General features: G+C 52.7%; 1 protein-coding gene across 1 annotated transcript; it reads left to right on the forward strand.

Moving 5' to 3' along the window:
• Positions 1–5,656: 5,656 nt before the first annotated feature.
• On the forward strand, positions 5,657–9,313 carry HOXA11 (homeobox A11). Its single transcript, XM_019726231.3, has 2 exons — positions 5,657–6,386; positions 7,782–9,313. Exons 1-2 carry the CDS (start codon positions 5,666–5,668, stop codon positions 8,012–8,014), a joined length of 954 nt encoding a protein of 317 aa, XP_019581790.3. The 5' UTR covers positions 5,657–5,665; the 3' UTR covers positions 8,015–9,313.
• The last annotated feature ends 4,926 nt before the right edge of the window (positions 9,314–14,239 follow it).

Here is a 14,239-nt window from a genome sequence, read left to right on the forward strand (position 1 = left end):
CTATGCCCCACCCCTCAGAGGCCAGGAGAAGGATGTGGACTTTTTCAGATGTTTAGGGACCTCTGAGAATTGATCCTGTGGATCAGAACCAACCAAAAGGTCAAGTTCAAGGTATTACCTGTTCTTATGCTTTCGGGAAGGGTAGAGGAGCTTGTGGTTGGGTGGGTACCTCATCAAGCCAAGGGGATAAATTAACCCCTGCCTCCACCTGGCAGTGATAGAGGGGGAGTCTCCTGATACTTCATCACAGCCTCAGCATGTGTAGCCTCCAGATAGCGCCTGGAAATGTGATAGACTGGCCCTGACCTGCCAAAAGACCATTTCCTGGTTTCCTGAAAACAAATACTACATTTCCTGGGCCTTCTCAGACAACCCATCTCCCAGGCTCACCATGGAGGACAGATGTACCTCCAGGACACCTCCCACTTGGAAGGAGAGAGCCCCCAGTGGAGGCCTGGCCTCCAACCCGGAAAGGGCTCTGTGGCCATTTCCACCGTCAGTCCTCCAGCTGGCTCTTACACCTGCATGCAGTATGGTCACTAGGGTTGAAATAGTCTTCTGTGTAGCTTTCTAGAAATAGTTTTCTGTGTGACATTTAAGGACAGAGGAAAGTAGGAGCTCAGACCAGCAAGAAGAGGCAAAAAAAAAAAAAAAAAAAAAAAAGTTGGTGTCTTAAGCGATCCACAGATAAATGACTGTAGATCTTTGGGAGAGAGTTTCCATCTGTCAAGTGGGTTTGACTCCTCCCAGGCCGGCTGCCATCCAGGATTGCTGGGCCTAGAAAAGCAGGAGCTGGGTCCCAAGAAGAGAAAATGGAAGTGTTGCCGAGAGAGAGAAGGAGAGAAAAAGGACACGGGTAGGGCCTTGGAATGGAGTATTCAGAAGGTGAGAAATCCGGTTCAGATCCCTGGTGGAGGCCAGAACAGAGGAAGAGTCAGGAAGCTAACAGCCCGCTTCTCTGTGCTTGAGTACTGGGTGCCATCCAGTGGCACCTCGGTTCTTGCTCAGACTCAGAGAGGCATCAGAAGAGGCAGGAGGCTGAAGAAGGGAAGACTCAGCTGGAAAGAGGCAGGGTGGGAGACAGGCCAGCAGGAGCTGCAGGGAGACAGGACCAACTAGGGAAGGAATGTGATGAGCGGGCAGCCTGGTGTTGGCCTTCAGACTGTGGACTATCCACTGAGCAATCAAAAGGCAGCAAGTGCAGGCACTGGGGACTTGGGAATTCTCAGATTTGGGGCACTGTGAGCCACTGCCGGCACCTAAGCCAGCCCCAAGGAAAGAAGAGGGCAGCCTAGCAACCGGGCCAGCGGGGGTTGGGAACCCTGCTCGGAGGTGCTCCCTGCCTCCAGCTCTAACCTCCATTGGAGTGAGCGGGTGTTAAGCTGCCTACCAAGTGACAGTCCTTTCTGCTCATGTACCTCGGATGACTGTGCTGGAAACACCCCCCAGCACAACAACCCCGGTGTAAAGGCCTCCCATTACCGCGGTACGCACTGACCACGCCAAGGCTATCCAACCCCGGGCATCGCCAACAACCGCCCTCCGGCTTCTGCCTAGACCCCTCGGCTGCAAGAAGAAGCGGAGGCGTCAGTGCTGGGCAGAAGCACCTGGACACACTTTATTCCGATCTCCCACCTGGGAAGGCGCGTGGAGCGCAGGGCGCAAGAATCGTCCCTGCCAGGACGCACTCAACCCGCCCGAGGAGGGTCCTGAAGCGCTGCAGAACTCCCCAATCCCCCCATCTTTAGGGCCAAATCAAACGAAGCCTTGGAAAGACTTGGTCTGCTTTGCTGAGCAAATCGTCTCGTTAGCTGTTTCAGCTTGACAAGACTGGCGCGGGCGCCATCCTTCTCCTCTCCGGGTAGCCATCTCCAAATACTGCGCGGGGAGCGACCTGGCCGGCCCTGCGAGGACTGCCTAGACCTTGAAGTTTGGAAAAACAAGAAGAGATTGAAATGGTTCCCTCCCTTCTCCGCAGACACACGCACCGTCAGGCCGCCGCCACTTCCTGCCTTTGTTTTTCTTCCTCCAAAACATTTTTGGCCTCTTGCATTACGTAGCTGCCGTGGGGCTCCGGGTAGACGATTAAAGGAAACGCACGCTGAAGGCTGTTTTCTGGAGATGGCCCCGCGCTGTGGAGCTCCTGAGGAAGAACTGCCCATGGGAAACCAGTCTTTAGGGCCAATGCCATAGTCTTGCTCATCTCAGATTCCTCAAGAAATGCAATTCAGACTTGGCCTTTCAGGGTAGCCTTGGCCCCCGTCGAGTCTTCCCCTGAGCCGGGTGGGCTCAGCAACGCTGTTGGGCCTCCTGCGAAGTGGAAGAGTCAATTAGACTCAGAGCAAAGTCAAAACCAAGGACCCGCAGCTCTGCCTCTCTTGCTTCCTCGAGATTTGGTCTGCTCCTCGGAACTATGCCCACTCTCGAACTCCCCCCCACCAAAACATTCATACCGCGGGTATGTTCTGGGCAAGAGGAGCTGCAGCAGGCAAAGCTGGGAACAGTGTGCAGCCTTGGGGATCTGAGCACCCCCTCCTGTCCCTGCTGGGGAACTAAACCATTCGCCACTCCAGGCATTTCCCTTTCTCCTGGTGTCAAAAGCCTTTCCCCTCATCCATCTTCACGGCAGCACCCCCACAGGCTCCCTCCCGGCTACAAGTCCCACCCGGCACCCTAATTCAGTACAGCCTTCGGAATTGCCCTGCCCATTTCTCCCGGAGTGCCTTCCTCCTCTCCAGCCTTTCCTCGGGAATTCGCCTTTGTCTCCTGCAGACACCCATGGGATCCAGACCTGCCGGCACCCTCTTGGCTTGGCTCTCCAGGAGAGGCATTGGTTATGCGGAACAGAGCATATCCCCATACCGACCTTTCTGTGGGGACTCCTCCCTGGCACCAAGGGGGAAAGCGATCTAATTAGGAGAGGTGCTGCATGCTGCTGGGGGAGGCGGCCTGGCGTCCCCCGCTGGCGGGCCACCGCAGCCGGTCTGCTCAGGCACAAGCTGAAGTTGACTGCCAAAAGTGCTATAAAACCCCAGGTCTGTCTAGAACTGTTTTCGGTTCTCCTAGACGCCCCCGGGTTCAATTATCGTCTTAAAAGCCCTAATACAAGTGCAAGAATTTGTTTGCCTTCACCCAGGGGCGGGGCAAGCCCCGCAATGGTGGCGCCTTTGTTATGGCAAAGTCACTGAAACCCCTCAAGCATTCCTTTTGTTCGAGGGTGGGGGTGGCGGGGACTGGGTGGGCTGCTAGGAGAGTTTAGGAGAGCCAAAATCGAGCCAGGGAACGCTCAAATACTGCTGTTCGGGAAGTCTCCTTTTCCCTTTTATCCTCTGTCTCCGAGAAAGAGATGCTGTGGAGAAATAAGTATTTTGCCTTGTTGGTCACCGCTGGAAATCGAAGTTTCTTCGTCGCAGGGCAATCCTATAACTGTGATTCCTGGCTTTAGGAGGTCTCAAGCTACCCTTCCCCAACAACCTTCCTTTCCACCAGCCCTCCTCCCTCACACTGCTACTGCCCTCTGCACAAGTCACAGTGGACAAATGTGTCAAGCTGAAGATGCACAAATAATTTCAAGTTCAGCTCTCAGGGATTCAAGGGGCATGAAAGTTCTTGCAGCAAACCCTGAATAAAGAGTTCATTAAACCAATGTGTCTGAGTAGTATGATTTGTGATAAGCTAACCTTGTAAAGGAGGGAGTTAGGAGCCACACAAACATTAATGCTAATAAATTAGTTTACTCTACTACAAAGTAATTACTCGATATTATTGATATTTACAACCGGCATTCAAATGCAGTGGTGGGCCATCATTTGGAGAAAATACATAATGAGAATATTTCTTTTCCAGTGCAATACATGATTAGATTTGTTATTGAGTCAGTTACAGTCAGCTCAGCTATAAATAAATAAATCGATGTTGACACTTAAATACCAAAGATCTTAGAGTTTATACTCTAAATCTCCCCAAGATATATAAATACCTTTGGCTATTTCCTGCGTGGGGAAAGGGAAAAGGTTATTCTTTTTCATTTTCAACTTTCTTTCAGCGACATCCAGCTCCTTCCAAGAAGATAGGTGTGGGGAAGCCTCAGGGCTGGGACCCTCCCAGCTCCTGGCCCTGCCTGGCTGCCCCTTGTCCTCTTCGTCGCTTCTCCCAAACATTGTTCATTCAATCCTGCAGGGTGGTGAGCATTTTTCACCATCAATCTTTCCTCTTCCCAAGAAAGCTAGACTCACACTAGCCGATACGGCCTCTGTCTGTATCTTTAGCTCAGATCTAGCCTTTTCAGGAGTTCTTGTCACCCCAAGGTGCTGGGAGTTTGGGAAGCGCGTCCTTTTTCTTTGGCATTGTGTTTCTTCTGTGGGATGAGTAGCAGGGAAGGCGCCGAGCCTTCTGAGTTTCTGCCCTGCACATCCCTGGTTCTCACGCTTTGTAAGTAAGGAGAGGAGGCGCGTTACCCCTTTCTCAACCACGCTCCCGGATCTTCGCTCCTTTCTCACGGCCCCCATTCTCGCTACAGCTCTGGAGTTCGCTAGCAGCCTAGTGGGCCCCCGGAAGGTGCAGCATACCCAGGAGAAGGCTCCTCGGATGTCAGCGCCTCTAAAACAGCCCAAGACTCGCCTCTACTGCATGATTTCCCGAGTCCTCAGCTCCAGAAGACCAGGCGGGCTCGCGGGCCAGTGCGCAGCGGCGCAGCCCCGGCGCGTCTGGAGCTGCAGAGGACTCCGAACCCCTGCAGGCAGCGAGCAGGAGGAGGGGGTTTCTCCAAGGGCAGGGTGTGGGGTGAGGACGCCCGCTAGGAGGATGAAGGGAAGGTGGATCCCGGGTAAGACGAAGGCCCTCCGGGACCTGCGGATCCCTGACAAACCGCGGGGGAAGCCGCCCTGGTTGTTGGCGGTTTAGGGACGGAAAGCACTTAAAGCGCTTCGGAAGTGACCATGAATGCGAGCGTGTAATCAAGTCACCGTGCAAATCAGGCAAGCCACGAAGCAGGCACATCCACGGCTGCGAACCCTGGCCCCAAAGGGTCGGAGGCAGAGGTGACTCCCCCAGAGCAAGTCTGTGGGAGGGGGACAGCGAAGAAGGAGGCGCGAACGCGATCCTCCAAGCGAACTTGTTCCGAGACCACGCACGGGCCACACACCGATGAGCTCCCACCCGGCCACCCCCAGCCTAGGGCATCCCTCACCCGGGGAGTGGTGGGTGGCAGGAGTTGAGCTCTCTCACCGCCCTCGGCGCACTTGAGAGCCAGGACCGTGAGCGCAAGCAGAGCACAAGCGGGGCGCACCCCAGCCCCCAGCCTCGCCGCGCGCCGGGAGGCCCCCCAGCCAACATGAGTTACACCGGCGATTACGTGCTTTCGGTGAGAACACCGAGTGACGATCTGTTGCTTCCCCTGAGGTGGCTACAAAGAAAGGAAGCCGGGGAGGGAGGGGGGAAAAAAAGGAAAGGGGAAAAAAAAAAAAAAAAAAAGGCCCGGACTAGCTCGCAGCTTGTCAATTTCAACATCGGGTCACATGACCAGCACCTCCCTGCTAAGGATGGGGATAGATTTCCACGTCAGCTTACGTCTCCAAATTTCTACTTCACGGATCCGCTTCAAAGAGGCAGCTGCAGTGGAGAATCATGTTAAGCTCGGCTACTGCGGAGAGCCCAAGGTAGCCCAATGATGGATTTTGATGAGCGTGGTCCCTGCTCCTCTAACATGTATTTGCCAAGTTGTACTTACTACGTCTCGGGTCCAGATTTCTCCAGCCTCCCTTCTTTTCTGCCCCAGACCCCGTCTTCGCGCCCAATGACATACTCCTACTCTTCCAACCTGCCCCAGGTCCAACCCGTGCGCGAAGTGACCTTCAGAGAGTACGCCATTGAGCCCGCCACTAAATGGCACCCCCGCGGCAATCTGGCCCACTGCTACTCCGCGGAGGAGCTCGTGCACAGAGACTGCCTGCAGGCGCCCAGCGCGGCCGGCGTGCCTGGCGACGTGCTGGCCAAGAGCTCGGCCAACGTCTACCACCACCCCACCCCCGCCGTCTCGTCCAATTTCTATAGCACCGTGGGCAGGAACGGCGTTCTGCCACAGGCTTTCGACCAGTTTTTCGAGACGGCCTACGGCACCCCGGAAAACCTCGCCTCCTCGGACTACCCCGGGGACAAGAGCGCCGAGAAGGGACCCCCGGCGGCCGCGGCAACCTCCGCGGCGGCGGCGGCGGCGGCAGCGGCCACGGGCACGCCCGCAACTTCAAGTTCGGACAACGGCGCCGGCAGCTGCCGGGAGGCGGCTGCTGCGACGGCGACGGAGGAAAAGGAGCGGCGGCGGCGCCCGGAGAGCAGCAGCAGCCCCGAGTCGTCTTCCGGCCACACTGAGGACAAGGCCGGCGGCTCCAGTACGTATAAAGGCAGCGCCCTGCGCTTTATGAAAGGGGAGTTGGAAATCTAGCGCAGCACCGCTGTTAAATTTTTATATGCTGTTTTATAAGCATATAAGGTTTATGAAGGGCCTTTAGGTTTCCCCCAACAAAACTTTGTTATAAAAGGCGGGATCACGTGGCGAGTGCTGAAATTGGCCGTGAAATACCCACCGGCCAAGGCATGCCTGCAAAAAAAAAATAAAAAAAAAAATACAACTCCCTTTTTCCCTTTTTCCTTCTCAGCTCCCAAGCCCGGCACCTCGACCCCGCTCGGGGCCAGCTCGGGGCTGGGGAGCCGGAGGTGGGCGCCTGTAAATTCCCCCTGCAAGGGTTCTGGGAGCCTTTGATAGCAAGGTAATCCGGAGATTTTTATAAAAGCCATGTGTTGCGCCGGGTCTCCAGTCCCGGCCGGGATTCAAAGGCATCGCTGTTTAACGATGGCGCTAGAAGCGTGCTTAACAGATAAAATAGCCCGCTTAGCTCGAGCAATATATTAAAAGAAACAAATTAACCCAAAGTTGGCCTTTTTGTCCAAAGGAAGCCATTTTCTTCTGGCGCAGTGGCAATTACGTGCCGCCTTCTGTCCAACCGCATGTTATTCAGAATTGTTATTCAATCTGTCAAAAGCGGGTTTTTTCCTTTATGTCTTGAGTTTTATCGAAAAGGGGAGCAAGACGAGCCTGTCCGCAGCTTTGGGAAAACCCTCTTCCCTCCACCTTATTTAAAACAGCAGCCTTGCTCTAACGGGGGACCAGGATGGCTGTGTGCCCTTGGGGCTCAGAGAAGGCCCAGGGTAGGGGGCTTCCGCTGCCATCTCCTGACCTCACAGAAGCCAGGAGGCTGGCCAGGAAGGCAGGAGCTTGTGGCCCGTACTCAGGCTGACAAAAAAACATCAGCTGCCCCAGATGTTAACGAGGAGAAAGACGGGCTGGGGCCGCCTTTACTGCCTCGGGAACCGGCTGCCCAGGTGCTGGAAGGTGAAATGTCCTCCAGCGGCTGTTTGTTTAGTCTGGCCGGGCTGGAGGCAGTGGGCAACCCCCACTCGGCGGCTTTGAAAGCAGCCTCCGCAGCACAAACTCGCCTGTTGATGTGAGGAGCCCTCCTTTCTGCTCTGGAGGCAGCGTCAGCAGCCTCCCCCGGGGCCTATCTAGGGAACTGACTCTTATCTGGGGCTGAGCTTCCTCCAGCAGCCTGTCCCTAGCCCACAGTAGGAGCCTGAAGGTAGAGGCCTGGGTAGACTCTGATGAGGCTTAGGCAGGGCCTCCAAACCCTGGAGCTAGCTGTTTTCCTCCACTCAGGGTGCTGGGATGGATTGCAGCCCCCCCCCCCACACACACACACCTGGCTTACTGCCTCTTTTTCCCTCCACAGGTGGCCAACGCACCCGAAAAAAGCGCTGCCCCTATACCAAGTACCAGATCCGAGAGCTGGAGCGGGAGTTCTTCTTCAGTGTGTACATCAACAAAGAGAAGCGCCTGCAGCTGTCTCGCATGCTAAACCTCACCGACCGTCAAGTCAAAATCTGGTTTCAGAATAGGAGAATGAAGGAAAAAAAAATTAACAGAGACCGATTACAGTATTACTCGGCCAATCCGCTCCTCTAAGGCTCTGGCCAGCTGGAATTGGGTGGGGGGCTTCATACACATGAGATTATATGCAGATTTTGCCCTTGACAAAGTCAAGGCACAAGGTGACTTTTGAAGAAAGGAGGTGTGCAAGAGAGGAGCTGCTATCGGGAGATAGCCCTAAAGGAGGCAGCCCAGGAGGCAGCCCGGGACTCTCTTGGGCATCTGTGGTTAAGATTCCTAATAATAATTGGATTCGGAATTGAGCATCAACAAGAATGAATGGTTTGGGACCCCTGGTGGTTCACTCTTGGAGACTACGGAGCTTTGGGCTGGGTGTGGTCTCCATCAGGGACTGGGCCCCCTGCCAGGCCCCCTGGAGATCAACCCCCCCTCCCAGGACCCTCCACAAGGAGCCTGCCCACCCCCAAGACCCTTGCATCAAGAAGCTATTCAATCTCCAAACCCAGTTCAGCTTGGGGACAGGAGCAGGAGGAAAGGGGAGGATTCCTAGATGTCCGTAATGGGGCTGCTTTCCAAAGCCAATGTGAAAGACGACTGGACTAAGATGTGGATATGAGGTGGGAGGCTGCTGATCCTTGAGGGAAAACAAAAAATTCTACTATTCCAGGTGGCATTAGTGGCTCCCCAGCTCTCCTAGCCACTCATCGCACTGTCTCAGGCCTGAGCTTCTAGCAGTCGCTTCCTGCAGCTCACCTAGGTTTTCCTACCGATGAGGGTCTTCATCCTGGTCTGTCACTCAGGCCTAAAGTCTGGTTGCAGAGCAGACGATTCCCTGAGGTAGAAGACATCAAAAAGCTAAGAAGCTGCACCCAGTCCGCTGGCCCTTGGATCTCTATAGGAAATGCCCATGGAGTGCAGCAGCTTGGCAAAGTCTCTGCCACACTTATTTGAAGCTTGGATTTGCTCAGCGGAGGAGTGGGCCTGGCCAGCAGTCCCCAGCGATGAGGGGCTCAAGTCCCCCAAAACACCCATTTCCGGCGCTGCACTCTGCCCTTCAACGCCTCAGAAGAGAGCTTGGAAGCTTCCAGCGACCTTACACGAGCTCAAGAGTGATTTGGAATTATTTTAAAAGATAAATATTATATTATATATATATATATTTCCCTGCAGGAACCAAAGTGAATTTTAAGAGATGCAATGTAGAGGGGGAAAAAGATGAAGAAAATATTTAAAGGCTCTATCTGTTTACAGTGTTCCACGGTTAAACTCACTCACTGCTAAGAATATTTGAATGTACGCTTCATACAGGGATGGTGTTCAAAAGACTTGTAAATAAAGGAACCATAACCTATTTTGTTTGAATACTTTTTTCTTTTTCTTTTTTTTTTTTTTGCCATTAGTTGGTTTCCTTTGGGGTGTTGGAGGAGGCGGGAAGGGTGTTGGGAATGGTCTTTTTAATTGCAATATTTGGAAAGTGTTGGGGGTTTTCTCTGAGGTAATTTGCCGGACAGTGTCTGGGGACTTCAGCTGAGAGAGCCAGAGCCCTCCCGTTGAATCTTCTCTGCCTCCCTGGGTTAAGAAGAGTCTGGTGGCTCTGTTTGTAACAGGAGTGTTGGCCTGTCCTCCATTTTCACTCACCACAAATGTCGCAGCATGTATACAGGCTATAGGGCACAAGGAAAATAAAGACTGTGGAAACTTGAGTATTGGGTCCTGGTGTGACATTCCTCTCCTTGCTCACCTTTTACTGCCAAATGTCTACTCTCCAGCACCCACACACACACACACACACCAAGGAAAGGGCAAGTTACCAGGCCTCTGAGAGTGTGGGGAGGTGGCTTAGTCAGGATTTAACTCCACCAGAAAGCCAAAGTGACTGGCCAGGTCCTTTGGGGAAATAGGGTCCCAGAAATGGGATATCTCGTGACCTGGAATATGGGGTTTCATCTTCTGAATGACCCAGCCCTGGGAGAAAATCTTGGGGCTTGAGGTGGTCAATGGGTCTGATCCCAGGTTGGGCTCCCTCACCTCAGGACTAGCAGGACTGAAGTGGAACCACTCTTGGGTGCCCTGGGGAACCCTTCAGCAAGAGGGAGACCGGCCTGGGTACAAAGACAGAGCTCTCAGGAGTCTCTAAGGGCGCTTTCTCCCCAGCTCCCAGCTGAGGCTGCCTTTTCCTTTTGGGGAAAGAAAGATGCCGGTTTCCTCTTTGTTTGCTGCCTTTGAACTTCTGCCTTAAATTTGGACATCACCCATAACCTTGAGGGGCAGGGCGGAAAGGCCAGAGCCTTTTGTTGCCACCCCACCCCACCCCACCCTCTCCCTAGCCACCCAGGCAGGGCCAGAACAGCAGAGATCCGAATTTGGAAAGAGGCCCCAGACCCCAGACTCCGCTTTGTTTATTTGTTTGTGTGTTTGTCTAACTGGCGCGACTGGGGAAACCGAGCTCAAAGGGGAGTGGAACAGACCCCCGAGATGAATGTCTAGGTTGATAGACACAGAGATGAACAAGGACTCTCCTGGGGGGGCAGGGAGGGGGTGGGGAGGGAAGCCAAGGTTTAAGGGAAGACTTCCTTTAGGACAGTTAAAAATTAACCGAAGTATCGCAAGTTGTTAGAGAGAGTCTAGCCAGGAGGACTGTTCGCGGGCGGGCGGCAAGCGGGCGCGGGTTTGATTTCTGAGCCCTATAAAAGCCCATCCTCCGATGGCTGTGACAATGTGGTCGTAAACCCGTCCGGGGCCGGCCAATTTGCATATTTGGAATGCGCTGCTATAAACCCGGCTGGGGTTTTGCAGCAATTTCTTAGATGTAAATGTGAGATCTCTTCAGCAGCGGTCTGGGCACATTTTCTCCCTCTGTCTCTGCCTGGAGCCTGCTTCTCTCTCCCGGCTGCGGCTGGAGTTCGGGCCGGGCCTAGGCGCTCAGCCGCCACGAGATGGCGCACTTCCGATCAATGTCAAAGCCGCCGGGGAGCCGGGAACCCCAGCGCGATTCTTGGCCTTTGTTCGCTTCTGATACTAAGAGCAGCACGTTACATTATTTCACTTGTCCCGCTCCCCTTTATACCAAAAAATTGGGGGCTCACCTTCAAGAAATGATTGGTGTAATTTAAAGCAACGCGCCTTCTCCAGGCCTCGCAGGCGTCCCGACGTGGAGAAGCCAGCTGTCCCTTGGCAGTGATTTTCGGAAATGTGTCAAGGTAAGAGGCCACAAGTTTAGCAATTTCAGACTGGCTGGGGCGAGAGTGGGGAGGTGGCCGATGTCTGAGCAGGGCTGGGGAAAGTGGCTGGATTTGTGCGGTGCTGGGTGACGCTGTAGGTGCTCAGCACATCCACACTCCCCACCCCCTCCCATCGCTCCCTAAGTTTGAAAAGCAAGGGGAGGCCTAAGTGGAAAAGTTGACGATTTTAGCTCCTCGCGCAAGCTAAAAACCCAAAGCGATCTTTCGATCTTTCGATTTTGTAAAAATATTCAGAATGGGATGACCCAGGGATGGGGGCGGGTGGAATCTGAGCAAAAGGGTCCCAGCTGTGCTGGGATAGGGGATTGTGGGGGGGGGGGGAAGGGGGAGTTGGCGGGACTGGAGAAAACGGAAAGTTCCTACTCAAAACAATGGGGTGGTCAGCAACCGTGGTCACCAGGGCAGGCTTATTCCCTGGGGCAGACATTGGGGTTGTCAGTGGTTTCCAAATAGGTGTATTCTCTAGGTCTATCCAGCAGCCTGGGGGAAACCTTTGTTCTGAAAAAGGCCAATTCAGAAAAGTCATTTGATTTTCAAGGCTTCCAGAGAAGTCTGTGTTGCTTATTTGGAATGTACCGCTATAAACCTGACTGGGGTTTTGCAGCGATTTCTTAGATGGAAAAAAGTGAGATCCTTTGCATGTTTTGCAAATATGCAAAAATTGTACCGGTAAATACCTATAAGTTTCAAAAGCTGGCACTGAGGATAAAGTCTGATGGACCCATCGCTCCATCCAGGTTGTCATAAAACAAGTTTTAACAAATAATTTCACTTAATTTTGGAGGCCAGGTTCAAATTCCCTCTTTTCCTATATTTAAATCTTTATTCCAATATGTTTTCATCGGTTTCTTAAAATGGTCATTTTTCTCCCCACAAATATACAGTGCATGGGTGAGCAGGGGGAATCTCAGAGAAAGTAGGTGATGTATGTGCGTGCATGTGTGTATAAATTTTATCTATCAAAATCATTAGTCTTCCTTAAGCACAGGCTCCCAAACTCTGCCAGAATAAGGCAACCAAGGAGTGGGTGCGCACACGGTGCTCTTTGCAGCCTGAGCCTTCCCTAAAATCCCAGAGTCTCCTCAAATTTCAAAGCCAGAGGCAGTTTATTATGGACAAAACTAAGGATATTGCAATTTAGGGTGTGTGTGAAAAGGCCCCAACACTTCCCACATCAGGAGAGAAGGACCAGTTCAGTGGTTGGATTTAGAAAAAATACTTAAAGCGGGTTGTTTAAGGATAGATTGCACCTGATTGATTCAAAGCAAACACATCAAATATCCTGGAAATGTTGACATTCTTAAAGATGATCAGGAAAAGAACGTCATTGCTTAAACATTTTTTCTAACTGCAGTTAAATGCACGAATCTGAGAAGTCCAGAATTTTTGTTAAAGCCGGATATGTGGAAGTAGCGTTTATTTTTTCCTCAGCGAGGCCGAAGCCCAACTCCGCGGCGGGTCAGATAATTCTGAACCCTGAAAGCATTGATAGTGACCTCCAGATATAAATTGTTTACTGGCTATCTCAATCTCAACTAGGTACTATACAGTACCTAGTATATTTTTTCAAAAAAATTTTTTTTGTAATAACAGTTTATTATTTCTCGTCGTTTGCAAGGGCCTTCTCCGGAGGAGGAATCGCTATCCGGTGAACTGCATCGTAATCCTCGCCAAAAGGCTTATTCCACCCGCCTGGCGTTTACTTCGGCTACACAGTAATGGGGGAGGGCGTGTTATTACCCAGGTAGAAATGGGCTATATTTACTCCTAACTAATACGTGGGCCCTGGCGGCTTTCACATAACTGCACAGGCCTGGTTGAAACAAGCAGGCACCGAGACTTTTAGGTCAAAGGCATCCTGAGGGCGAGAGGGAAATTCAGCAGCTGGGAGGGAGGACGAAAGGGAGAGAGGGCAAGAAGGTAAATGGGCGAGAGGGACAGTGTGTGTCAAGAAGCCGACCCTTGCAGCAATTGAATCTCTTTTCTTAATCTCTCGGGGTGGGGCGGGAGGAACCTCGGGAAAGCCAAGGCGATCGATAAACGGAATATTCTATCGAGAAAGCTACCATCTCGGTGTTGCATTGTGGGGACTGTGGAGCCTTGGGGGCGGTCGGGGATGCTGAGAGCTCCGAGACAGGATGAGAGGGTTTAACTTGCGCTTCTGTGGGGTTGATACCTTCTTGTCCTCACCACCAGCAGCAGGCCAATCCGCCCCAGGCAAAGCCGCAGGCTCTCTCCATTCGCTCTCCGCGCAGCAAGCCCGGGTGGGGGTTGGGCGGCGGTCCTGGGCCAGAGACGGGTTCCCACACGGGTTTACACACTCTTTTTCTTTTTTTTTTTTTTAAAAAAATTAAGAAACCGTACAAATCCAACATCCCCGTTTGGTTTATTTCAAGGGGTGGGGGGTGGGGGGAAAGACGCTGGAGAAAAACATCCGGCTCTCCTCAAAGGTCGGTGAAGACCCAAGTGCCAATGCCACGGTCTGGGACTCGCAGCTGCGAGCCTTCCACCTCCGCTACTCCGCAGCCGAGGGGCCTTCTTGTAGCAGATGCAGTACCAAGCTGATTTCTGTAACTTTGTTTGGCACGTGCACGCTCTTGGATTCCATCCAGCCTAGAAGCCCATTTGGCCACCCTACAGGGCCCTAATCAGAAGGCCTGAGCTGCCTACAGCCGGGCACCAGGCTTTCTTACCAGTCAAACTGACAGGGCCACCGAATTCCCTGACAGCCCTGGAACATTCTGGAGGGCTTCTCGGCTTTGAGGGGTCTGTGATCTCCTTGAAAATGATGGGTTAAATTATCGGAATACACAGACATGCATTTTTTCACAGGTTAAGAGGCAGAACTTGGCTTTAGATTTTCCAAAGGGGCCCTAACTTCCAAAAAGGTTAAGAAAAATAGGTTTAGTTTAGATCATTGTCTTTCACTGTATTTTCCCAGCCTCCATCATCTCAAGCATGTTGTCTTATGGCCACTGGCCCTTCCCAACCTGTGGTCTGGGAAGTTGCTTTCTGTCTTTAGTCCACAGAAGCACCAAGTCCCCGGCCACTGGCCTGC

Source organism: Rhinolophus sinicus, chromosome 4, assembly GCF_057876585.1.
Source record: "Rhinolophus sinicus isolate RSI-liver-muscle chromosome 4, RSI-T2T, whole genome shotgun sequence".
NCBI classification, from domain to species: domain Eukaryota; kingdom Metazoa; phylum Chordata; class Mammalia; order Chiroptera; family Rhinolophidae; genus Rhinolophus; species Rhinolophus sinicus.

Coding starts and splice junctions, on each gene's coding strand:
- HOXA11 (XM_019726231.3), top strand. CDS start 5,666: ATGATGGATTTTGATGAGCGTGGTCCCTGCTCCTCTAACATGTATTTG. Junction 6,387..7,781: donor GGACAAGGCCGGCGGCTCCA/GTACGTATAAAG, acceptor TTCCCTCCACAG/GTGGCCAACGCACCCGAAAA.